Source organism: Myxine glutinosa, chromosome 1 (assembly GCF_964187855.1).
Source record: "Myxine glutinosa chromosome 1, kmMyxGlut1.1, whole genome shotgun sequence".
In the NCBI taxonomy this organism is placed as follows: domain Eukaryota; kingdom Metazoa; phylum Chordata; class Myxini; order Myxiniformes; family Myxinidae; genus Myxine; species Myxine glutinosa.
Window position 1 is genome coordinate 90,743,606 of NC_136261.1, and position 26,113 is coordinate 90,769,718.

A 26,113-nucleotide genomic window follows, 5' to 3' on the forward strand; every position below is an offset into this window, starting at 1 on the left:
GTGAGGCTTAGCAAAAGTGGGCGGAGCCTAGTAAAAAGTGGGTGGGTCTAGTAAAAATGTGGGCGGAGCTTACCAAAAAGTGGGCGGAGCTTACCAAAAAGTTGGCGGCACTGGAGGCGCTCAGACAAGAACATTGAGGGAGGTTTATCATTTTATTTTAGCTCAGTTAAAATATCTTGATAAAGAACCAAACTCAAACATATTTTTTGTTAATGTATTAGACGGTGAGGAGAGTTGTAGGAGAATTAAATTATTTCCCACGCATAAACAAATATTTGTAGGGTCGTTGTTTGAGTGGGCCAAAGATGATTCACCAGATGATATTAAGAGTAAAAGGTTAAAAGGTCCATAAGGTCAGAAGGATCACAGGTTCACACAGAAGGACCATTGTTTAAGTGGTCTAATGAATAAGGATAACATGTCAAAAGGTTAGAAGGTTCGTAAAGAACAGGGTGAGAGAAATAGAGGTGTTTAGGGGCAATGAGGGAGGGGAAAAATTAACATGTAAGTCAATGGGAAAATGAGTGTCCCAGAAGCAACATATATACACTACTGGCGGGTCTACCGACCACGTGGATCTCGGATTGCGATGAGGTTCCTTGTTTGTCCACACCATGGGAGCTCTCATTCACCGTCACAAATGTTTGTAAACGTTCACAAGCTGACAATAATTCAATGTTCGCAAAATATTTTTTTAACCATTTGGTTAAAAAATTGGTTGTTGTAATTCTTTTAGAAATTTTGGAAAATTGAGAAAATCATGAAAATTTGGAAAAATGACATCAGAAATTTTGAAAATAATTTTTTTTTATTTTTCAGAAAATCGTAAAATATGAAAATTGTAAAATATCATGTATAGGTTGTCATCATCACACTCTAAGTCAGTAGACTCCGGTATTCATGTGCCTGGGCCGGAGAACAGAGGTCAGGCAAGACCCACAATTCAACCACTTCAGCCAACGCAGAACATTTATGCTCACCAGGGAAGTGGACATGTTCACAATAACATCTTCATTCAGGGTCTCCAATCAAGCAGACATGTGATCACCGGGTCGCATGGACCAATTCTGAGGAGATGCTTGAGCGACAACAATGATTCCTTTCATGGAACAACACCTCTGGTTAGTGAAAATGTTGCTTTTGTAAATGTACTGGTAACTTCAACTTGTGAACTTGCAAGTTGTCTTAGATGCACACTCGCACATCTGAGCCATCCGAGCCTGAGTTTGAATCCTCACCCAGCTACAAACTATCATGTTGGCAGGCGAGCGAAGCATCAATGTGTGTGCCATCCCTCGGATGAATGTTTAACTCGGCATCCTTTCTACCGGTATTAGTCGGTGGATGTTAAATATCCTACGATCTCCTTGGCGAAGTGTAGATGTACCGCCATCTTGAACAAATTCCAAATTCCTATTACGAGCAATAGTACCCGCCCTAAGAGTAACCTATAGGAGGCACTGCATCAGTGACACAGCTGTTACCCCAGCCAATGATTCCACATTGATTCCATGTGCTGCAAACAAAAGAGGGAACCTCAAATTGTGTCCAATTAAAAGCTCAGTGAAGTGGAACAGCGATGAGTAATTTGCTAAAAACAATACCCAAGTACAGTCAAACCACAACGATCAGTATGTAAATAGCACCAGAGATATGCTAGATGTTGATCATTATGTAAATAGCTCCATATACGTGCTATATATTGATAATTATGTAAATAGCACAACAGACGTGCTATATATTGATAATTATGTAAATAGCACAACAGACGTACTAGATATTGATAATTATGTAAATAGCACCATAGACATGCTAGATATTGATAATTATGTAAATAGCACGAAAGACATGCTAGATATTGATAATTATGTAAAGAGCACCATAGACATGTGAGTTATTGATAATTATGTAAAGAGCACCATAAACATGTGAGTTATTGATAATTACGTAAATAGCTCCATAGACATGTGAGATATTGATACTTATGTAAAGAGCACTATAGACATGTGAGATATTGATGATTATGTAAAAAGCACAAAAGACATGGAATACCCAAGTGTGGACATGGAATACCCAATATTGATAATTATGTAAATAGCAATATAGACATGCTAGATATTGATAATTATGTAAATAGCACTATAGACATGCTCGATATTGAAAATTATGTAAATATCACTATCGACATGCTAGATATTGATGATTATGTAAATAGCACTATAGACATGCTAGATATTGATAACTATGTAAATTGCACTGCAGACATGCTATATATTGATAATTATGTAAATAACACTTTTGACATGCTAGATATTGATAATTATGTAAAGAGCACTATCGACATGCTAGATATTGATAATTATGTAAAGAGCACTGTAGACATGCTATATATTGATAATTATGTAAATAGCACTATCGACATGCTCAATGTTGAAAATTATGTAAATAGCACTATAGACATGCTAGATATTGATAATGATGTAAATAGCACTGAAGACATGCTAGATATTGATTTATAATTATGTAAATAGCACAAAAGACATGCTAGATATTTATAATTATGTAAAGAGCACCATGGACATGCTAGAGATGATTATGTAAATAGCACTATAGACATGCTAGATATTGATAATTATGTAAATAGCACTATAGACATGCTGGATATTGATAATTATGTAAAGAGCACTGCAGACATGCTAGATATTGATAATTATGTAAATAGCACTGTCGACATGCTAGATATTGATGATTATGTAAATAGCACTAGAGACATGCAAGATATTGATAATTAGGTAAATAGCACTATCGACATGCTCAATATTGAAAATTATGTAAATAGCACTATAGACATGCTAGATATATATAGATGATGTAAATAGTACTGTTGACATGCTATATATTGATAATTATGTAAATAGCACAAAAGACATGCTAGATATTTATAATTATGTAAAGAGCACCATGGACGTGCTAGAGATGATTATGTAAATACCACTATAGACATGCTAGATATTGATAATTATGTAAAGAGCACTGCAGACATGCTTGATATTGATAATTATGCAAATAGCACCTTAGACAGGCTGGATATTGATAATTATGTAAATAGCACGATAGACATGCTGGATATTGATAATTATGTGAAGAGCACTGCAGACATGCTTGATATTGATAATTATGTGAAGAGCACCTTAGACATGCTAGATATTGATAATTATGTAAATAGCACTACAGACATGCTAGATATTTATAATTATGTAAAGAGCACCATGGACATGCTAGATATTGATGATTATGTAAATAGCACTGTGGACATGCGAGATATTTATAATTATGTAAAGAGCACTATCGACATGCTAGATATTGATAATTGTGTAAATAGCACTACAGACATGCTAGATATTGATAATTATGTAAAGAGCACTGTAGACATGCGAGATATTTATAATTATGTAAAGAGCACTATCGACATGCTAGATATTGATAATTGTGTAAATAGCACTATCGACATGCCAGATATTGATGATTATGTAAATAGCACGATAGACATGCTCGATATTGATAATTATGTAAATTGCACTGTAGACATGCTAGATTTTGATAATTATGTAAATAGCACAAAAGACATGCTAGATATTTATAATTATGTAAAGAGCACCATGGACATGCTAGATATTGATGATTATGTAAATAGCACTAGAGACATGCTAGCTCGTGATAATTATGTAAATAGCACTATAGACATGCTAGATATTTATAATTATGTAAAGAGCACCATGGACATGCTAGATATTGATGATTATGTAAATAGCACTGTGGACATGCTAGCTAGTGATAATTATGTAAATAGCACTATAGACATGCTAGATATTGATAATTATGTAAATAGCACTACAGACATGCGAGATATTGATAACGATGTAAATAGCACTATAGACATGCCAGATATTGATAATTATGTAAAGAGCACTACAGATATGCTAGATATTGATAATTATGTAAATAGCACTACAGACATGCTAGACATTGATAATTATGTAAATAGCACCATAGACATGCTAGATATTGATAATTATGTAAAGAGCACTGTAGACATGCTAGATATTGATAATTATGTAAATAGCACTGTAGACATGCTAGATATTGATAATTATGTAAATAGCACTATAGACATGCGAGATATTGATAATTAGGTAAAGAGCACTGCAGACATGCTCGATATTGATAATTATGTAAATAGCACTACAGACATGCTAGATATTGATAATTATGTAAATAGCACCATAGACATGCTAGATATTGATAATTATGTAAAGAGCACTGTAGACATGCTAGATATTGATAATTATGTAAATAGCACTGTAGACATGCTAGATATTGATAATTATGTAAATAGCACCATAGACATGCTAGATATTGATAATTATGTAAAGAGCACTGTAGACATGCTAGATATTGATAATTATGTAAATTGCACTGTAGACATGCTAGATATTGATGATTAGGTAAATAGCACTAGAGACATGCAAGATATTGATAATTAGGTAAATAGCACTATCGACATGCTCAATATTGATAATTATGTAAATAGCACAAAAGACATGCTAGATATTTATAATTATGTAAAGAGCACCATGGACGTGCTAGAGATGATTATGTAAATAGCACTATAGACATGCTAGATATTGATAATTATGTAAATAGCACTGCAGACATGCTAGATATTGATAATTATGTAAATAGCACGATAGACATGATATATATAGATAATTATGTGAAGAGCACTGCAGACATGCAAGATATTAATAATTATGTAAATGGCACTGCAGACATGCTAGATATTGATAATTGTGTAAATAGCACTACATACATGATAGATATTGATAATTGTGTAAATAGCACCATGGACATGCTGGATATTGATAAATATGTAAATAGCACTACAGACATTCTTGATATTGATAATTATGTAAAGAGCACTGTTGACATGCTAGATATTGATAATTATGTAAATAGCACTATAGACATGCTATATATTGATAATTATGTAAATAGCACTATCGACATGCTCAATATTGAAAATTATGTAAATAGCACTATCGACATGCCAGATATTGATGATTATGTAAATAGCACGATAGACATGCTCGATATTGATAATTATGTAAATTGCACTGTAGACATGCTAGATATTAATAATTATGTAAATAGCACAAAAGACATGCTAGATATTTATAATTATGTAAAGAGCACCATGGACATGCTAGATATTGATGATTATGTAAATAGCACTAGAGACATGCTAGCTCGTGATAATTATGTAAATAGCACTATAGACATGCTAGATATTGATAATTATGTAAATAGCACTACAGACATGCTAGATATTGATAACTATGTAAATAGCACTATAGACATGCCAGATATTGATAATTATGTGAAGAGCACTATAGACATGCTAGATGTTGATAATTATGTAAATAGCACTACAGACATGCTAGACATTGATAATTATGTAAATAGCACCATCGACATGCTAGATATTGATAATTATGTAAAGGCCACTGTAGACATGCTAGATATTGATAATTATGTAAATAGCACCATAGACATGCTAGATATTGATAATTATGTAAATAGCACTACAGGCATGCTAGATATTGATAATTATGTAAATAGCACTACAGACATGCTAGATATTGATAATTATGTAAATAGCACTATAGACATGCTAGATATTGATAATTATGTAAATAGCACTATGGACATGCTAGATATTGATAATTATGTAAATAGCACCATAGACATGCTAGATATTGATAATTATGTGAACAGCACTTCAGACATGCTTGATATTGATAATTATGTAAATAGCACTACAGACATGCTAGATATTGATAATTATGTAAATAGCATGATAGACATGCTAGACATTGATAATTATGTAAATAGCACTATAGACATGCTAGATATTGATAATTATGTGAATAGCACTACAGACATGCTACATATTGATAATTATGTAAATAGCACGACAGACATGCTAGATATTGATAGTTATGTAAAGAGCACTGTCGACATTGCTAGATATTGATAATTATGTAAATAGCACCATAGACATGCTGGATATTGATAATTATGTAAATAGCACCATAGACATGCTGGATATTGATAATTATGTAAATAGCACTACAGACATGCTAGATATTGATAATTATGTAAATAGCACTACAGACATGCTATATATTGATAATTATGTAAATAGCACCATAGACATGCTGGATATTGAAAATTATGTAAAGAGCACTGTCGACATTGCTAGATATTGATAATTATGTAAATAGCACCATAGACATGCTGGATATTGATAATTATTATGTAAATAGCACCATAGACATGCTGGATATTGATAATTATGTAAATAGCACCATAGACATGCTGGATATTGATAATTATGTATACCAGGGCATGCCCGTACTATATCTATATCTAAAATTATATCCCCCCCCTCTATTTACATGAAATGGTTTGGTCCAAAGCGAACGGCTTGCGAGTACGGTGACAATCCCCCCCCTCTATTTACATGAAATGGTTTGGTCCAAAGCGAACGGCTTGCGGAGTTTGGTAAAGAATTCGCCATCGCGTGCACAAACGCGCAGGAAAGCGAATGAATCGCAAATTAGTTTTAATTAGTTTTAAAACATAGTTTAACGGCAACATAGTTTTCCAACGTGAAATAAATGAATATGCTCTCAAATGTGCCGTCCGAGGCAGAGTCTGTTCGCCACGTTCGGCACACGTGATAGCTCGCTGCTCTCTGATTGGTTGAATCGTTTTTTGGACATAGCTCGGTAACTACTTCTCCGATTAATATGAAACCTTGAAAAGGCACATCCTCGGGTCCCCAGCAATATACCTGGCAAGTTTAAAGTATATCGGACCCGTGGTTGTCGAGAAACAGCGGTCACAGACATACAGACATACAAACATACAAACATACAAACATACAAACATACACACAGAGATTACTGGAATTATAGATAGATAGCACTACAGACATGCTAGATATTGATCATTATGTAAATAGCACTACAGACATGCTAGATATTGATCATTATGTAAATAGCACTGTGGACATGCTAGATATTGATAATTATGTAAATAGCACAAAAGACATGCTGGATTTCGCCATAGCTGTCTCTGTTAAATACTCTCCCAGGTGAAGGCCAGTCACTTTAGCATGACGATCAGTAAAGCCATTATGGCTTTGTTAAACCTATCCACATGAGTTGTTCTGGGTTAAACACAGGATTACATCGAGAGATAGGGATGGCATCAAGGAGGGAATTAATGTCGATGATAATGTGTAGATAGAGGCCATGGAGAGATTGTTGGAATAGTACGATACTTGTAAAATAACCTTTATAGGTCTTGCAAACCCTGGTGTTGGCTTAAGGTGGGTTTTCACGGGACACGTGAACAGTTCGCGAAGGATGCGAATGTCGAAAAAATGGCAAAGTCCAACATTCGTATTTTAGGCTCCAAAAGTTCGCCAAACATGCGCGGGGGTTCGGAAGCGTCGTCAATTGTTCGCAGGAGTCGTTTTTTGTTCGGCGGGAATTTCAAACTTTTTTGAGTTAATTTGATGGAAATCCAGAAACAATACAACATATGTTGTTGTATTGACCTACTACCCTGAGTCCCAATATGGAATTCAAACTTTTTTGAAATTCCCGCCGAACAAAAAACGACTCCTGCGAACAATTGACGACGCTTCCGAACCCCCGCGCATGTTTGGTGAACTTTTGGAGCCTAAAATACGAATGTTGGACTTTGCCAGTTTTAGCCGCGTCGCAGACGCTGCTAATAGAGTGCCCTCTGCTGTTGTTGTTGTTCTTCTTGTTCTTCTTCTTCTTGTTCTTCTTGTTCTTGCAGAGAAGACAAAACCTCAAAGCTCCACCCATTCTGGGAACCATAGCTCCACCCATTTTGGGAGAGGCTTCATATAAACAAATATCCACCATTTTATTAACTCGCATAGCTTTGAGGCCTGTTTTGTAGGCCCGTGGTGTCTTCCTCTCTCACACAGTTTTATTTCAAATCAAATTCGATATATCATTTCATTTCTCACAGTCGCTAACATAGTTTTAGACTCGGTTGAAAAAAAACGGGAAGAAAATCCGATGAAAGTTGCCCTTTATAGAACGAAATGAATTCTCAAAGGCCTGTAACTTCAAGTCCATTGAGATATTTTTTTTTTAAATCGCGGCATGGTCAGTCATACACCGCCCGAAATAACAGACGGGAAAATGCCGAGATATATATATTTTGTTTAAATCGCGGCATGGTCAGTCATACACCGCCCGAAATAACAGACGGGAAAATGCCGAGATATATTAAAAATTCGTCCATTTGATGACAATCGTCACGATGAAATATTTAATTTATACGTCGTCACAATAATGTGGAGAGAGGAGCATAGCTTCGTTCACGTGTCGCCACATACGGGAAATTGCCGAGATATATATTTTTTTACATCGCGGCATGGTCAGTCATACACCGCCTGAAATAACAGACGGGAAAATGCCGAGATATATTAAAAATTCGTCGCCACACACGGGAAATTGCCGAGATATATTTTCACTTTGCACAAAAATAACATCAAGTAATCGAATCAATAGGAATGTCCTGTGCCTATAACATCGACGTTATAGGCACAGCTGCATCTAGGCATTGTGTAACATCGACGCGGCTTTTGTTTTAATTAAAACTTTTTGTACTTGTTTCGACATTCGCATCCTTCGCGAACCGTTCGCGTGTCCCGTGAAAACCCACCGTTAACGGTTATGGCACCTGGCTTTAGATCTTAGGGTCTTGAGTACTTAATGCACATAATGTACTCAACCTAAGTACAAGGGAACTGACATAGGAGGAGGCCATTTGGTCCATCATGCCTACACTTCTTTAACTCATCAATTCAATCTAACAGTTTGTCTACTTAATGACCAGTACAGCTAGAAGAACCACCTTTCGAGGCCATTTTCCCCACAGAGCAAGAGTTGGCCATTTTGGGGGCACCGTGGTCCCCTTTTTGAAGCAATGTTTTATGGCCGAATGCCCTTCCTGCCACCAACCCTGTTAGTCGCCTCTTGCGACACACAGGGAATTACCAGTGAACTGGTACTCAATGACCAGTACAGCTGACCTGCACAAAAGATAATTAGATAAGTATTTAGAGATTGCAAAAATACACATTTAAGTAACTGGAGTAGCTTAAGTAGTCAAAAATAAACGCACCAAAATACTTGCAAAATTAGATGAATTTTTAAAAATGTTTTTTATAATTTCATTTTTTGTTTTTTTATTTATTAGAAATTTGTTGACATTACATCCGATTGAAAAAAACACGACATGGAACGTTTTGGTATCTGTAGAGACCCATTCTTTGATTAATTCTTTCTAGGTTTCGCAGTTGAAAGGTATTACACCTCCACCGACTTCTATGGCTTGGGCGAAACCTCAGAAGGTGGCTTTTACCTCCGAGGCACCGAGCAGGGCCCTCGTTCGTCGAACACGCAACTTACGGCACACTACCTCCATTAGAAGATCAGAGCAGGAAGTGCCAGGTAAGCACACCCCAACTACATCTGAGGTGCTACAAAAGTTCCACTGAAAAAGAAAGTGAATAAAACTGTTGAAATGTAAACTAGAAAGCATCTCAAAATGCAAAGCCCGTCCACATGGGCTTTGTATTCAGACGTCTTATTCTTCTTCTGTGTGCTAAACATGACGAAAACAGCTAATGCAAGTACAAAATGAAAACTGACGATTTTATGCAGCCTTGACCTTTGACATTTTCATCTAAAAAAAAAAAAGTCATATTCTAGCTTTTGACTGGTGAAGCAATTCAGTGAACCAAAATGCAGATTCTTAAAATTTCAGGTCAATCAGATGAATATTCATGATTTTATGTGATGCTGACCTTTGACCTTTTGCCAAAATTATTAATTTGTCTTCTCCATATTATCATAATAAAGGTTTGTTTAAAATTTGATGACAAATCTCAAATAGCAAATTGACATTTCAGGTCAACTGGATGAAAATTGGCGATTTTACGTGACGCTAACCTTTGACCTTTTGCCAAAATTATTAATTTTCCTTCTCCATATTCTCATAATCAAACTTTGCTGAAAATTTCATGACAAATTTCAAATGGTAAAAATAAGTGATGGCCTGGACAGACACAGACAGACGGACAGACAGGCACACAGAAGTGATTGCAAAACCCCGTCTCGCACTGTGCGGGGGTGGGCTGATAAGGCACAAGCACAGTTGTTTTTTTTTGTCTCGTGTAAGAGCTAACATTAATCACCAAAAAAAAAAAACGGACACATAAAACATGTAATAAGGGGAGCGGGAGACAAGATGGGGAGAGAGAGGGAAGCACACAAGTACAACAGTAGAGAACACAAATATCGGGAGATCTGTGGGAGGGAGAGGGCTTGGGGGGAGAAGGCGTGGGAAGGGGGTGGGGAGTGGGAGGTAAAAAAAATACAAGGACACTGCTAGGACTTCCAGGAAAGAGGTCGGTATTTCAAAAAAGTGGATCTGGGGTGAACTAACAGGGGTAGAAAAGATCAAGGTTTTGTATGGGGGAAGATAAGAGATGGTGGTGACCAGCTGTTTTAAAGACCTGGAGGGAGGAGTGGGACTGAAGAGAGTGAGGCAGTTTGTTCCAGAGGCCGGAGAAAAGAGGAATGAAAGAGTGAAGGTGAGCAGAGTCTTGATTTTGGCAGTTTCACCATTAGAGGGTTGCTGGCACATGATTGACCTATTGATTTACCGAGGCTACTCATCCTTCCATAAGGTCAGTTGGCAGTATGGTGGTTGTTATTCTGCAGATGGTGGTTGCCATGTCAACAACTCCGCAGAACACGGATGGTTCTCCACGCAGCAGCTACTCAGCGAGAGGCCCCCAAGCCACGAGGTTGGTTCGTTGACTCGCTCGTGACCTCCGGGTTGATTTTTGTAAATATCTGACAGGTTTTTTGAACCTATCAATTTCATCTGAAACGTGAAACACGAGTCTGAAGTTACAAGGCTGCATATTTATAAACTACCTACTGTTCTACATAACTGTGAGCTTCCATGAGCCTTGACCTCTGTGTAAGAAACGAAAAACTACATTGATTTCTGCCGGAAGATAACTTTTATGTACAACTATGATTATTCGTCATGAACAATAAGTTTTTCTGTGTAAAGGTTTCACCAAAACAATGGGCCTGTCGAGACACTGATGAATGACCTCAAAAGTCAACGAAACAAAACGAAAGTAGTATACTATTCATTTCAAGCGTGGTGTCGGTCCATTGAACCACCACTTCAAGTGTTAATCCTGGTGCATTATTTACAGGAGCAAGATGAGCTTCTGGCCTCTCCAAGGCATCGTCTGGAGCGCCGGGGGTCACCACTGGTGTTTGGAGGTGATAGCGTGCAGGAACAAGATGGCTGCTCGAAGCAAGATGCACAGACTGTTGTGTGCCAGGTGATAAGCTGTTGGTGTTCGGTCTGCTGTTGTCACAGCTGTAGTTCGCAAACACAATCCATGTACGTTACTCGGTAGAGAACAACTCAAGACCCAAAAAAGGTTTGCCAAAGGCCATTGTACTTTCAAAGGCACCGCTATACTGAGGTAGAACCCCGTGGAGTCTACCACATTTGTTCTGTGGATCGTTCGAGGTGTTGGGACTGATAAGAGAACGTCAAACCCAGCTTAAAACCATGCAGTAGAAGGCAAGTCAAATGCTCTTCATCGTCATCAAACTAAAATACGCAATTTGGTGTCCGTCTGTCTGTCCGTTTGTCCGCTCGATACATTCGATCGTTACTTAACCATTCTCAACCAAACTTGACAGGAGGACTAACTAAGGGTCACACAATGGAGGTTGTAGCGACTTAATTTGCCACCCTCCCCAAGAGTATCATCCGCCTTGGGTGAAATCCGTGTGAGGGTGTATATCCGTGTTAAGATAGCCAATCATGGCGTTTTTCCAAGGCTACTTCTAATAACAAAAGTATTAACAACACTCATGATAAAATCATAATTATTAAAACAAATAATATCCTGTCTCCTCAGGGGTTTTTTCTTCCTTGGACAAACACCGTGTTAACGTGTTTAAATAGCTTTTCATGGGCCACTCCAAGATATTATAAACCACAAACATGAATAATTATATCTTTTGAAACAGTCGCTACTGTTGTTTAACACTAAACCTAAAGCGAGGAAACTCATGGTGCGTTCCGTTAACAAGCTGCTAACTAGTGCTTGCCAAGCCCGCCGTGACGCAGTCAGAACAGATCAGAATTTCCATTGTGATTTGCATCTCCTGTTTATGTGCACATGGTTCAGCTTGTAATAAATGGTTCAATCTTGTGAGGGTCGAACTTGAAATTGAATGTATTCTTGAGTTTTTCCTTCAACAGTATCTCTACTCGTTTGGTATTTACAACAAGGTAAAAACGAAACTCTTACCATAAACAGTTCGCAAAACATCGAATTAATCCACCTTTTCTTTGAATTGCCTCACAGTCACCGTCCAACTGGCACCCGGTCAAGCACTTCCTGTCCGAGGAGCGGTAATCTGTTGTGTCATATCCGGAGAGTTATTCCCTCCTTGCATTCGAATGTTTTACAAAAAATATATATATATAATGTACAACACTAAACTTGACCCTCTATATCTCTCAAACCGCTCAATGGAAAATATTTAAACATGGCTCATTGTCAAGTACTCCCAATGGGCAATACTATATGTTAATGATCATGTTGAAGTGTGGTGCTGTGCACACACAACTTGCTTGCCAAAGAGGTAGGCCACAACGCGTTTGTGAAAACAAGAGTCTTTATTTCGAAAGCTCGAACTGCAGCACTGGGCAGGCTCGAGCTTAGAGCCCGCATATATGTGCCTAGTCCCCGGGCGTGGCCGATCGGTCGAAGGGCGGGGCATGTCCCTTCGGTCCCCGCCTGGGCATTTGCGCCACCCACTGGTGCGCGGAATTATTGCCCCTTGTGCCCGCCACACGCGCCCCCCAGAATTCCCGCGCACCTGAAGGGTGAGTTTGCGGGGAAACCGGATGACCCGGCCGAAACGCCCCCTGGCGATGGGTGCAGGGCTGGGGGGGTAGCGGGCCGGCGGGGCTGGGGGGTGCCGGGGGTCCGACCACCGGGGGGCGGCCTCGACGCGGAGGCAGAGCTGCTGGTGGGGGGTGGTCCGGATCGAGGTGGGCCGGCTTGAGGCGGTCCACGGAAATGCGATCCGGGGCACCGCCGATGTCGATGGTGAAAAATTTGCCCCCGGTCTCCAGCACGCGGAAGGGCCCGTCGTACGGGCGCCGTAGCGGTGTCCGTTGGGCGTCGTGCCGGATGAACACGTACTTTGCCATGCGAAGCTCCGGGGTGATGTGGGAAGGTGGGCAACCATGGTGTGCCGTTGGCACCGGGGCGAACCTCCGGGCGGTCTCCTGAAGGGCGGAGCGCTGTTGCGCCGTGGACCAAGGAGCCGTGGAGTCGGGGATAAATTCACCCGGTACCCGCAGTGGTTGCCCGAAGACCAGCTCCAGCGAGGACGCGTGCAGGTCGTCCTTGGGCACCGTCCTGAGGCCCAGCAGGACCCAGGGGAGTTTGTTGACCCAGCCGCCGTCGCGGAGGCTGGCCCGGAGCGTGGCCTTCTTGGAGCGATGAAAGCGCTCGCACAGGCCATTGGCCTGGGGGTGGTAGGCCGTGGTGCGGTGTAGTTTCACCCCGAGCCCTTGCGCCACCGCGGCCCAGAGCTCCGAGGTGAACTGGGGGCCGCGGTTGGACGAGATGTCCGAGGGGGCACCGAACCGGGCAACCCAAGTGGCGATAAAGGCTTGCGCCACGTCAGCCGCAGAGGTCGCCGCCAATGGGACGGCCTCCGGCCACCGTGTGGTGCGGTCGACCATGGTGAGGAGGTGGGTGAACCCCCGCGAGGGGGGCAGAGGTCCCACCAAGTCGACGTGCACGTGGTCGAACCGACGCTCGGGCACCGTAAACGGGGCCAACGGTGCCTGGGTGTGGCGGTGGACCTTTGCGCGCTGGCATGCGAGGCACGTCCTGGCCCAGTCGCGGACGTCCTTCCTGAGGCCATGCCAGACGAACTTCGCCCCGACGAGTTTCTGGGATGCCTTCGTGCCAGGGTGGGACAGGCCATGGATGGCGTCGAACACTGGGCGCTGCCAGCCAGCGGGCACGATGGGGCGAGGCCGGCTGAGGGAGACGTCACATAGGAGGGCCGTGCCCGCGGCGTCGAACGGCACCTCGGTGACGCGGAGGCCCGTGACGGCGGTCCGCAAGGCCTGGACGCCGGGGTCGGCGGTCTGGGCCTCCGCCATCCGGGCATAGTCGACCCCGAGGTGGACCGCGTGCACGACGGACCGGGAAAGGCAATCCGCCACCGGGTTGTCCTTACCCACCACGTGACGGATGTCCGTCGTGTACTCGGACATGGCAGAGACATGGCGTTGCTGCCATGCCGACCATGGCTTGGCGACCTTGGCCATCGCGAACACAAGGGGCTTGTGGTCAACGAAGGCCGTGAACGGGCGGCCCTCCAGCAGGTGGCAGAAGTGTCGGACCGCCAGGTGGAGCCCGAGCAACTCGCGGTCGAAGGTGCTATAGCGGCGTTCGTGCGGGCGAAGCTGCCGGCTAAAAAATGCCAGCGGTTGCCAAGCACCACGCACCCATTGCTCGTGCACCATGCCCACCGCGTAGTCCGACGCGTCGGTGGTGAGGGCGATCGGTGCATCGGGCGCCGGGTGCGCCAGCATGGTGGCGTCGGCCAGAGCCAGCTTTGCGCCCGCGAATGCAAATGCCGCTCAGTGAGCCGCTCAACGAGCCGCTCAGTGAACAAGCGAGCGAGCTAAAGGTTTCGGCCTGGACGAGCCGTCTGCGCTACACGTCGACCAACAACCCATTCGCACATAGGAAGTCCGCACCAAGCAATGCCATTGGCATGCTGGCGGTCACGAACGACCATTGAAAGCGCTGCCCTCTGAACCGCAGGGAGAGGCAGCGCTTCCGGAATGTGCGGATGGGTGTACCGTTGGCGGCAAGCAACGTGGGGCCCCGGCCCGCGGTTCGCTTGTCGGACGTGGAGGCGGGGAGGATGCTTACCTGCGCTCCTGTATCGCAGAGGAAATGGCGCCTGGACAAGGTCTCCGTAATGAACAGGAGGCTGCGGGAATGGCCGACGCTCAGGGCCGCTAATGAGCGCCGGCCCGGTCGTTTCCCCGACTTTTCAAAAGAGCATGGCGGGCGACACGTCTTAGCCTTGTGGCCGAACCTGGCATGGTAATACACCAGGTTTGCGGCGGCGGGGGCGGCGGCGGCGGCCGCAGCAGCCGCGGTGTTCTCGGCAGCGGTGGTGGTGGGCGGGGCGTGGCAGCGGCCACGAGGGACGCTGTAGCCTCTGCCCCAGGATCCACTACGGCAGCACCGTAACTCAACCGCGTGTCGCAGGCTGCGAAAAACTTGTCGGCCTCTACGGCCAGGGCGCGGGGCTCCTTTATCTTGGAACCGGCCAGCGCAAGGCGAACCTGTAGAGGTAGCTGGCGTAGGAAAAGCGCCCGGAATAAGAAATCCGGGGCTTGGTCACCCAGCAGCGACAGCATAAAATCCATCCACACGGATGGTCGTGTGTTGCCGAGTTCGGGAAGGTCCAGGAGGCGGTCGGCCTGTTCGATCTCCGTGAGGCCGAACGTGGCGATGAGGAGACGTTTGAGCGCCTCGTACTTGTGGTCGGCCGGCGGGCGCCGCAGGATGGACACGAATTGGGTGGCAGTGCCGAGCCCGAGGGCGGCGACCACGTGGTAGTAACGGGTCTCGTCCGCCGTTATGCCTCAAAGCTAAAATTGAGCTTCGGCCTGCACGAACCACACGTCGGCCTGTGCTTCCCAAAACTCTGGGAGTTTTACTGCGACGGCGTTGGTGGCCATGGCACGTTCGGTGGTCAGCAACGGCTGAACCAATCGGGGTCACCAGTGAAGTGTGGTGCTGCGCACACACAACCTGCTTGCCAAAGAGGTAGGCCACAACGCGTTTGTTAAAACAAAAGTCTTTATTTCGAAAGCTCGAACTGCAGCACTGGGCGGGCTCGAGCCTAGGGCCCGCATATATGTGCCGAAGCCACGCCTAGTCCCCGGGCGTGGCCGATCGGTCGAAGGGCGGGGCATGTCCCTTCGGTCCCCGCCTGGGCGCTCGCGCCACCCACTGGTGCGCGGAATTATTGCCCCTTGTGCCCGCCACAATGTCATCAGTGCCTTCATTGTGACGTCATAATTCAACAAGTATAATGCTTGATCCGCTCAGTATTAATTTTGTTTCTCTGCCACTGTTGGTCCGAAGAACAGGAAATTTTCATCATAAGATTGCCTCCTTCAATATCATTTTTTAATGATAAGTATGACGTCATAGGTCACGTAGTACAAGTCGTCATCTTGGAAAAAAACAAAAAACGTTGCACCTCTATATCTCCAAAACCACTCAATGGAAAAAATTTAAACATGGCTCATTGTAAATAACTCAACATGGAGAATAAGTGTTAATGATGATATCATTGGTGCCTTAATTATGACGTCATAATTTCACAAGTACAACGCTTTGTCCGATCAGTTTTAAATTTATTGAGCATGATCTACACAACAATTCTTGGGAAAAATGGCAGGAGCACAGAAAAGACCCCTTTATATGGTATGTGCCATGTGGTAAACTACACAAATGAAGCCACATTCCATAGCTTGTCAGAAATGTCAAACAATAGAAAAGAAGGGAGATTCAATAAATCTTGTGTGCATGCTGGACTCCCTTTTTTCTTCAGAGGAACCAAGCACTGCACTAAAAAAGTTCATGTAAAGGGGCGCCAATTTGATTCATACAGCTATATGAAAAAGTAAATGTATTTTCAATGCAGTTGCAGTCTCCTGGTTTCAAAGGGACCTCATCATGGTCTTTTTCAGTAAAAAAAAAAAAAAAAATTGAAATGCCAAACATAATATACATTTTCTGTTCTATTGCAGAGTAGGTGTCCATATACAATTCATCCATCATCTCTACTTATTATCAGTGTTCATCATCTACATATCACGTTTGTCCAATATGTCTGCAATGTCAACACTTGCAAGTTTATATAATGTGCAATTATGGTCCAAAAGGGATTGGTAAAACAGGCCGCTCTGCACACTACAATTCTTTCATCTAATCCAATTGTTGCCTATGTGTGCACACATCGCGCTCGTCCAACACTTGTCCCATAGAATACATCACACCCAACATGTCTGAAATTGGTTGGTACATAGTAATAATAATAATAATTCATTTATTTTGTATAGCGCTTTTCCAGAAGCCCAAAGGCGCTTTGACAGAGTGTTGGACGAGTGACAGAGTAGTACATACTAACATACTAAATTTATAAATTTTTAAAACAAATTTATCACACACATACACATTATCTGATGCGTTTTCGTTTTCAAGGTACACAGAAAACTTTACGTACTGATGGGTTTTAACCTGCACATGTGGGCGCCAATTTATATGAACTTTTCCAGACCAGTGTTGGTTCCTCCTAAGAAAAAGGAAAGTCTAGCATGCACACGAGATTTTTTGAATGTAACTTATTTTCTATTGTTTGGCGTTTTCGACAAACTATGGAATGTTCCTTCTTTTCTCAACTTTGCCACGTAGCACATACGATATGGAGAGAGAGGCCTTTTCTTTGCCCCTGCCATTTTTCCCAAGAATATATACAGTCACGTGAAAAGTAAGTGCACCCCATGTAAAGTTTTGACTTTTTCAACATATTTCAACATACAGCTATTTGATCTTAATTTCAACAATATTGATAGATAAAGGTGATATAATACAACAAATATCATGAAACATTTACATTTTGTAGTCCATTGTATAATTTAAATAAACATAAATGCAAATTTCGCATGTGGAAAAAGTAAGTACACCCTTGGCTCTCATAGGTGGTATTGCCCCCCTTTGGCAGAAACAACCTCAAGTAGGCGTTTCTTATAACTGTCTACCAGTCTCTGACCGACTGGGAGAAATTTTTGCCCACTCCCCCATGCAGAATTCTTTCAGCTGTGCGATGTTTGAGGGGTTTCTTGCATGCACAGCTCGTTTCAAATCCCCCCACAACATCTCGATGGGATTTAGATCCGGGCTTTGACTTGGCCATTCCAGAATCTTCCATTTCTTTCTTTTCAACCATTCCTTGGTGGATTTACTGGTACTAGGGCATGCCCGTACTATATCTATATCTAAAATTATATCCCCCCCTCTATTTACATGAAATGGTTTGGTCCATGAAATGTTTTGGTCCATTCGCAACGCCAAAGCGAACGGCGAACGCTTTACATGAAATGGTTTGGTCCATGAAATGTTTTGGTCCATTCGCAACGCCAAAGCGAACGGCGAACGGCTTGCGAGTACAGTGACAATCCCCCCGGGGTTTTAATTAGTTTTAAAACATCGTTTAACGCCAACATAGCGCCAACATAGTTTGCCGACGGGAAATAAATGAATACGCTCTCAAATGTGCCATCCGAGGCAGAGTGTGTTCGCCACGTTCGGCACACGCGATAGCTTGCTGCTCTCTGATTGGTTGAATCGTTTTTTGGACATAGCTCGGTAAGTAATTGTCCGATTAATATGAAACCTTGAAAAGGCACATCCTCGGGTCCCCAGCAATATACCTGGCAAGTTTAAAGTATATCGGACCCGTGGTTGTCGAGAAACAGCGGTCACAGACAAACGTACAAACAAACACACAGAGATTACTGGAATTATAGATAGATGTTCAGGGTCATTGTCATGTTGCAGGGTCCACCTTCGGTTGAGCTTCAACTTTCCGACAGATTGCCTCACATTATCCTCAAGCACCCTCTGGTACAATGAAGAATTCATAGTGGATTATATGATGGTGAGCTGCCCAGGCCCTGATGCAGCAAAGCTGCCCCAAACCATAATATTTCCACCACCATGCTTTACAGTTGGTATCAGGTTCTTGTGGTCAAATGCTGTCTTTGGTTTTCCCCAAACATGTCTTCTGGTACTGTGGCCAAATAGCTCTATCTTTGACTCATCTGCCCAGAGCACATTGTTGCAGAAGTGCTGGTCTTTGCCTAGGTGTTCATTGGCAAACTTTAGTTTTGCCCTGATGTTCTTTCTGGACAGCAAAGGTTTCCTCCTGGCACACCTCCCATGTAGATCAAACTTGTGCAGCCTCTTTCTAATGGTAGACTCTTGCACTTTGACATCAACAGTGGCAAGAGCTACCTGTAGGTCCCATGATGACATGCTGGGGTTCTTTGAGACTTCTTTCAGCATCTTGCGGTCTGCTCTCGGGCTGAAATTGCGAGGGCGGCCTGGCCTGGACAAGTTGGCAGTTGTTTGGAATCTTCTCCACTTGTAGATGATCTTCCGGACAGTCGAATGATTGATTTCAAATTGTTTGGAGATCTTTTTAAATGCCTTCCCAGATTCGTAGGCATCTGTAACCTTCTTTCTGAAGGCCTCAGAGCTCTTTTGATCTAGGCATGGTGACGCCGCACACTTCAACAACAAAGAGCAAACCAAAATAAATGTCTGAGGTTTAAATAAGACAGGTTCCTCCAAGATCCTCTCTAACGATGTTCTCATAATTTGCACCTGAGCTGGTGCACCTGATTCAAATTTTAGGTATTTGAAGTAGTGATAAATGTTTGGGTGTTACTTTTTCCACATGCGAAATTTGCATTTATGTTTATTTAAATTATACAATGGACTACGAAATGTAAATGTTTCATGATATTTGTTATATTATATCACCTTTATCTATCAGTATTGTTGAAATGAAGATCAAATCGCTGTATGTTGAAATATGTTGAAAAAGTCAAAACTTTACATGGGGTGTGCTTACTTTTTCACGTGACTGTACAGCGAACGAGAATGTGCAGAATCGAGAGGAGGGACCAGTTTCCATGTGTACTGGCTGTCGCCATACGCAATTTCTTCATGGGAGAACAACAAATATGCCTGATGCTCATGCTCATCCACTTGCAAACAAAAGACCCACACTGTGACAAACTGACCAAGAACAGTGCTGGCCAGAAGGGGAGACAGTGAAACTTTTTACAGCATAGTCCATAGGGCAAAGCCATCTGGAACAGTGTTTGTCCGTCTGTATGTATGTTCCATCAAACGTATACCAATAAGAGCTGAGGATCTGGTCACATGGCAGGGTGATGTGATTCAGAGACACAAAGCAAGCGTCCAAACAGCGGTTTATTCCTGGATGTGACATACAGGAAAAAGCCCTCAGGGCGCCCAACCGGTGGCGGAGCCCGGAAAAAGGATATGACATCACAGTATGTTACAGATCTCAAGTAAAATGTGCTTTAGCATCTCAAATGTTTTCTCTAGTACATTAATCTTCTTGCTGTCGAGACTTGAATGTCCCTTCTGTGTTTCACTCCTCATCATCAAGATCACAGCCCCGACAAGGCCATGTAGCTATCTATGTCTCTTCATCACATCAGCCTTTGAAGTAGAGAGTATTTAAATCGGGTTCCACAAGCAGGAGGCAGAATAAATTGCTTCATGCTTTGCTCGGCGAACTGTTATTTCGTCTCATGCGCACGATATTATTTTATTATTATTGGATGCTGTCACTGTGTTACGAATAGATTGTACTTTTGAACCTATTTTGAAGTGGTTAATCTTCGACAATCCCCACGTTTAATATGACAGAAGAAAATCCGTGAGCCATGCGTGGAGATTTCCATGGATACCATCAGAGGAGAGTTTGCTGAGCAGGGCGGAGTACCAGACCGTATCGAAGACAAGAGATATGTCAAGGGAGACGGCTCTGATTTCCTGTTTGGCATTGAGGATCTCCATCCATTGAGACAGCAGATGCAGCATGTCCAGAGAACAGTGGCCTGGTCTGAATCCATATTGATGATCAGAGATCAAACCATTGGAGAAGAGGAAGGATTTAATGTCAGAAGTGATGATGGATTCCATGACCTTGCTGATGATTGGGAGCAGACTGATTGGTCTGTAGTTGCAAGGATCTGTTTTGGGAATTTTTTTTTTTGGAATAATTCTTACTGCTTGGTCTGGTCAGTGGCCACATCGACTTGAATCTCAAGCTTTTGGGGAGGGGTTGGGGGAGGGGTTTGTTCCCCTCCTCTCTTCTTTGGACGTCTGTGTTCAAAAGATTTCCTCCATTAACAATGCATTCCGATTGATGTTTTTTTTTTTTTTTTGATATACAGAGTCAAGGCTCGTGAAAGAGCTAACATTTATCAAACAAACAAATCAAACAAACCAGCAAACAAAGTATATAAAAAGGGGAGCGGTCGACAAGATGGGGAGAGAAGGGGAGGAAGCATACAAACACAACATTTGAGAGCAGGGACATCAGGAGATGTGTGGGAGGGAGAGGGCCTGGGGGGAGGCAGGATAGGTATAAAACGCAAAGACACCAAGGACTTCCAGGAAAGAAGTCAAAAGTCACCTCAAAAAAGTGGATTTGGGGTGAAATTAGCAGGGGTAGAAAAGATCAAGGTTTTGGATTGGGGAAGATAAGAGATGGTGGTGAACAGCCGTTTTAAAGACCTGGAGGGAGGAGTGGGATTGAAGAGAGTGAGGGAGTTTGTTCCAGAGGTGGGAGAAAAGAGGAATGAAGGAGTGAAGGTGAGCAGAGAGTCTTGATTTTGGCAGTTTAACCATAAGAGGGTTGCAGGCAGATCTTGTGCGACCTGTAGGAATATTTGGGGGACAGAGCCCAGAGAGAGCTGGGGGAGCAAGGCCGGAGAGGAGTCGGTAGAAGACGGAAAGACCACCAACCTGCCTGCGTTGAGTAAGTGAAAGGCCCTCGGAGATAGCGTCATCGCGGGAGATTCCAATGATTCTGAACGCTTTGGTTTCAACAGCATGAAGACGAGCTAGGTGTGAGGCAGGAGCACCAGCCAAGAGGGGAGAGCAGCACTCCATTGAGCTGCAGATGAAAGCCTTGTATGTGGTGAGGAGCTCAGGTGTGCCAAGGAAGGACTTCGCACGACGGAGTATGCCCAGTCGGCGACTGGCTTTGGAGGCCAGCTTGGAAATGTGGTTTTCCCAGGAAAGATCATGGCAGATAGTGAGACCCAAAAGCTTGAGTGACAGAACTTCTTGGAGAGGATTATTCAGAAAGTAGATGGGAGGGTAAGTAGGTAGCAATGTGGTAGCAACATGTGGTAGCATGTGAGAAACATGTGGTAGCATCCAGCTGTGTGGCCTTCCACATTTGGACCTGTGTAACCGAGCTGCTTGGCAGCAATCAGTGATGGCATGAAGTGCAGTCATGTCAAGATAGTAAATGTTATGCAACGTTTTCAACTGGTTTGGTGAAGGTTTGTCAGGATCACTTACGGAGATATGGACAACTCCAAACTCTGCACTGACTGATAAATCATCATAATGTGCCAATACATATTCACAATAACACAGACAGTGCATTTGTGCTTTGAGGACCTCTCTTTATTGAGAAACCCTTCACAAATTCAAGTTTCATGAAAAACATAGGCAGGAGTCTTCTTCTGTTAAACAATTTTACAATAAGGGTGTTCTCCCCATATCACACATGGCAATGAAACATGGACCACAGCAAAGATCGAGTAAAAATTAATGTTCAAACTTCCATGGAAAGATGCCATCTGAGCATAACCAAAAAGGGACAAGAAAAACAACAAAATCAGAAAGAAAACAAAATTCCTAAACACTCATCACAATCAAAAAACTCAAATGGAATTTGGCTGGATACATGGCAAGGACAGAGACAATAATTGCAAAATGACAACCTGAGGAAGGCCCTGAAAGCACGATTAGATGAAAGATCAGATTGAGAGATTAAGTTCTGTTACCATTTGAGTTTTTGGCATCAATTTTTCGACAATTCTCTATTATGAGAACTAGCGTGACTCGGCGAGCTCCGCGCTCCTCACCACATGCCGTTTCAGAGGGGTAGGCATCTTTGACCATTTCGGTGTATTTTGGGTTTCATGGTGTTTTGAGTCTTCAGGGCCATTTGGGTCTTCAGGGTGTTTTGGATCCTCTGGGCCTTTAAGGGTACTTTGGGTCTTTGGTGTCTTCAGAGGCTTTTGGGTCTTAAGGTTATTTTGGTTCTTCTTAGTCTTTAGGTCTTTTTGGGTCTTCTGGGTATTTTTGCATCTTCAGGGTCTTTTGTGGCTTCGGGGTTTTTTTTTTTTTTTTTTTTTTTTTTTTTTTAATACAAGATCGAGCCTCGTGAAAGAGCGAACATTAATCACACAGAAAGACAAACCGACACATAAAACATATAACATATAACATCGGGAGCGGTAGACAAGATGAGGAGAGAGGGGGAAGGACACAAACACAACATTTGAGAGCAGGGACCGAGAGACATGGAGACATCGAGAGATCTGAGAGAGGGCGAGGGCTTTGGGGGGGGGCATGGGAAGGGGGCGGTAGGAGAGGAATAAAACATATGGACACTGCCAGGACTTCCAGGAAAGAAGTTGGAATTTCAAACAAGGTGGATCTGGGGTGAATTAGCGGGGGTAGAAAAGATCAAGGTTTTGGATGGGGGAAGATAAGAGATGGTGGTGAACAGCTGTTTTAAAGACCTGGAGGGAGGAGTGGGATTGAAGGGAGTGAGGAAGTTTGTTCCAGAGGCGGGAGAAAAGAGGAATGAAAGAGTGAAGGTGAGCAGAGAGCCGAGATTTCGGCAGTTTAACCATCAGAGGGTTGCTGGCAGATCTTGTGCGACCTGTAGGAATATTTGGGGGACAGAGCACAGAGAGAGCTGGGGGTGCAAGGCCGGAGAGGAGTCGGTAGAAGACAGAAAGACTTCGGGTATTTTGGGGCTTCGGGTATTCAGGGTCTTTGGGTATACAGGGTCTTTTTGAGCCTCAGGGCCTTGAAGGGTATTTTGGGTCTTTGGGGTCTTTAGGGGCTGAAGGGTCTTGGGGGAATTAAAGGGTCATCAAAGGTCTGAGGGGTTTCAGCAGTTTTAACGCAATTAAGAGGGTTAATTAAAAGGGTGGTAATTTTATTTGAAGAATAAGAAGACGTTTTCGTCGCATATAAACACACACGCATACACACATACATACATAGCGAACCATATACGTTTGCTCTATTATAATAAATAGATATGGAGAACGAGATTACTAAATTTTACATTTTTTTTTAAAGCTGTCATTTTCTTTAAACTTAGTTTGCGGATGCGGATGGGCTTAGCATTTTGAGATTTTTCTTGCCTTCTGACACAAGTTTGCAGTCATTGTTGTGGACATCCTGGTGACAGCCAACCTTACGGCTTTCATCAAGGTGGCTCCCGGGGTGCCGGCTGGTTGTCAAGGGTTAAAGATGGTACTCTGAGAAGTTGTGTTTACAAGATACATGCCCAAACCTGTATGCTTTCACAATAGCTTTCTCATTACTGGTTCACTGAATAACTTGCCAACTGCTGCGGATCGCTTACTCCAGCATGGGTTGCACTGCGGAAGTTCAAGATCCGTTTAGAAATGAAATCCTTGTCACAAATAGAACATTTGTAAGGATGCTCTCTTCGGTTGTTATTTCCATAGGCGAGTACTAGGAGGTGGGAGGAAGTTCTCCCAGAACTCAAAATCTCCACCTTCTTTTTTGGATCAGAAACTTAATTCTCATTGTTTTGTTCCAAACGCTCCTTTTAGAATCCTCAGTGAACAACTGACAGCCTTGACCTGCAGCTTCTTTGTCAATATATTCTCCAGAATGCTTTTTAAGGACTCAGTTTGGGTTTTCTTGATCATCTGGATTCCCTGTTGCTCTGACTATCACTGGTACAATTTCAGGTTTCTTTAATTTCAAAATCCTCTTAACCTCATTATTCATACTAGGGCATGCCCGTACTATATATAAGCTAGGACGTGCCCGTACGTGGGTGCCCGTTCCTTGCCAAAAAAAAAAAAAAAAAAAATTTGTGTAGGGGTGTGTGTGTGTAAACATCCTAGGGCGTGCCCGTACGTGGGTGCAAAAAAACATGCGTGCAAACAACAACAACAAAAAAAAACTTTGAAACCACGTGGCAGTAACGACCACAGAACCCCCCCCCCCCCTCTATTTACATGAATGGTTTGGTCCATTCGCAACGACCACAGAACCCCCCCCTCTATTTACATGCAATGGTTTGGTCCATTCGCAACGCCAAAGCGAACGGCGAACGGCTAAATCGCCATAGCTCGGTAAGTACTTGTCCGATTAATTTCAAACCTTGAAAAGGCACATCCTCGGGTCCCCAGCAATATACCTGGCAAGTTGCAAGTATATCGGACCCGTGGTTGTCGAGAAACAGCGGTCACAGACAAACAAACAAACGTACAAACGTACAAACAAACACACAGAGATTACTGGAATTATAGATAGATTGAGGTATTTCAGATTTCAGCTCTCTTGTATGGATTTTCATATGTGTTTTCAAATGGACTTTTTGAGAGAAACCTTTATCACATATCGACCATTTGTGAGGTCACTGTCCTGAGTAGTGTAATAATGTTGCTTCTGGGACACCTCCGTTTAACATGGGAAATCCCTATCTAATGTCATTTACCCCCTTGTCTTTTTCAAAAATCATAAACACCTCTATTTCTCCCACCCTCATCTTTATGAACCTTTTGTCTGTAGTACCTATCCTTAATGTTGTTCATTAGACCACTCAAACACTACAAATATTTGTTTTCTCTTATAGACCTATCATCCTTCTTCTACATATCATCTGGCAGATTAATCTTTGACCCACTCAAACATTGACCCATTCACTTCCATATTAATTCTTTCCCTCCCTCATTGCCCCTAAACACCTATATTTCTCTCACCCTGTTCTTTACGAACCTTCTAACCTTTTGACATGTTATCCTTATTCATTAGACCACTTAAACACCTGTGATCCTTCTGACCTTATGAACCTTTTAACCTTTTACTCTTAATATCATCTGGTGAATATAACCCACTCAAACAACGACCCTACAAATATTTGTT

The 26,113-nt window shown here is 42.8% G+C and overlaps 1 protein-coding gene across 1 annotated transcript; it reads left to right on the plus strand.

Annotated features, from left to right (window-relative positions):
- Positions 1-855: 855 nt before the first annotated feature.
- LOC144890795 (uncharacterized) lies at positions 856-12,640 on the plus strand. The gene is made up of 5 exons (XM_078772651.1): positions 856-1,121; positions 9,464-9,626; positions 10,902-10,987; positions 11,414-11,545; positions 12,590-12,640. Exons 2-5 carry the CDS (start codon positions 9,503-9,505, stop codon positions 12,638-12,640), a joined length of 393 nt encoding a protein of 130 aa, XP_078628777.1. The 5' UTR covers positions 856-1,121; positions 9,464-9,502.
- Positions 12,641-26,113: the final 13,473 nt, after the last annotated feature.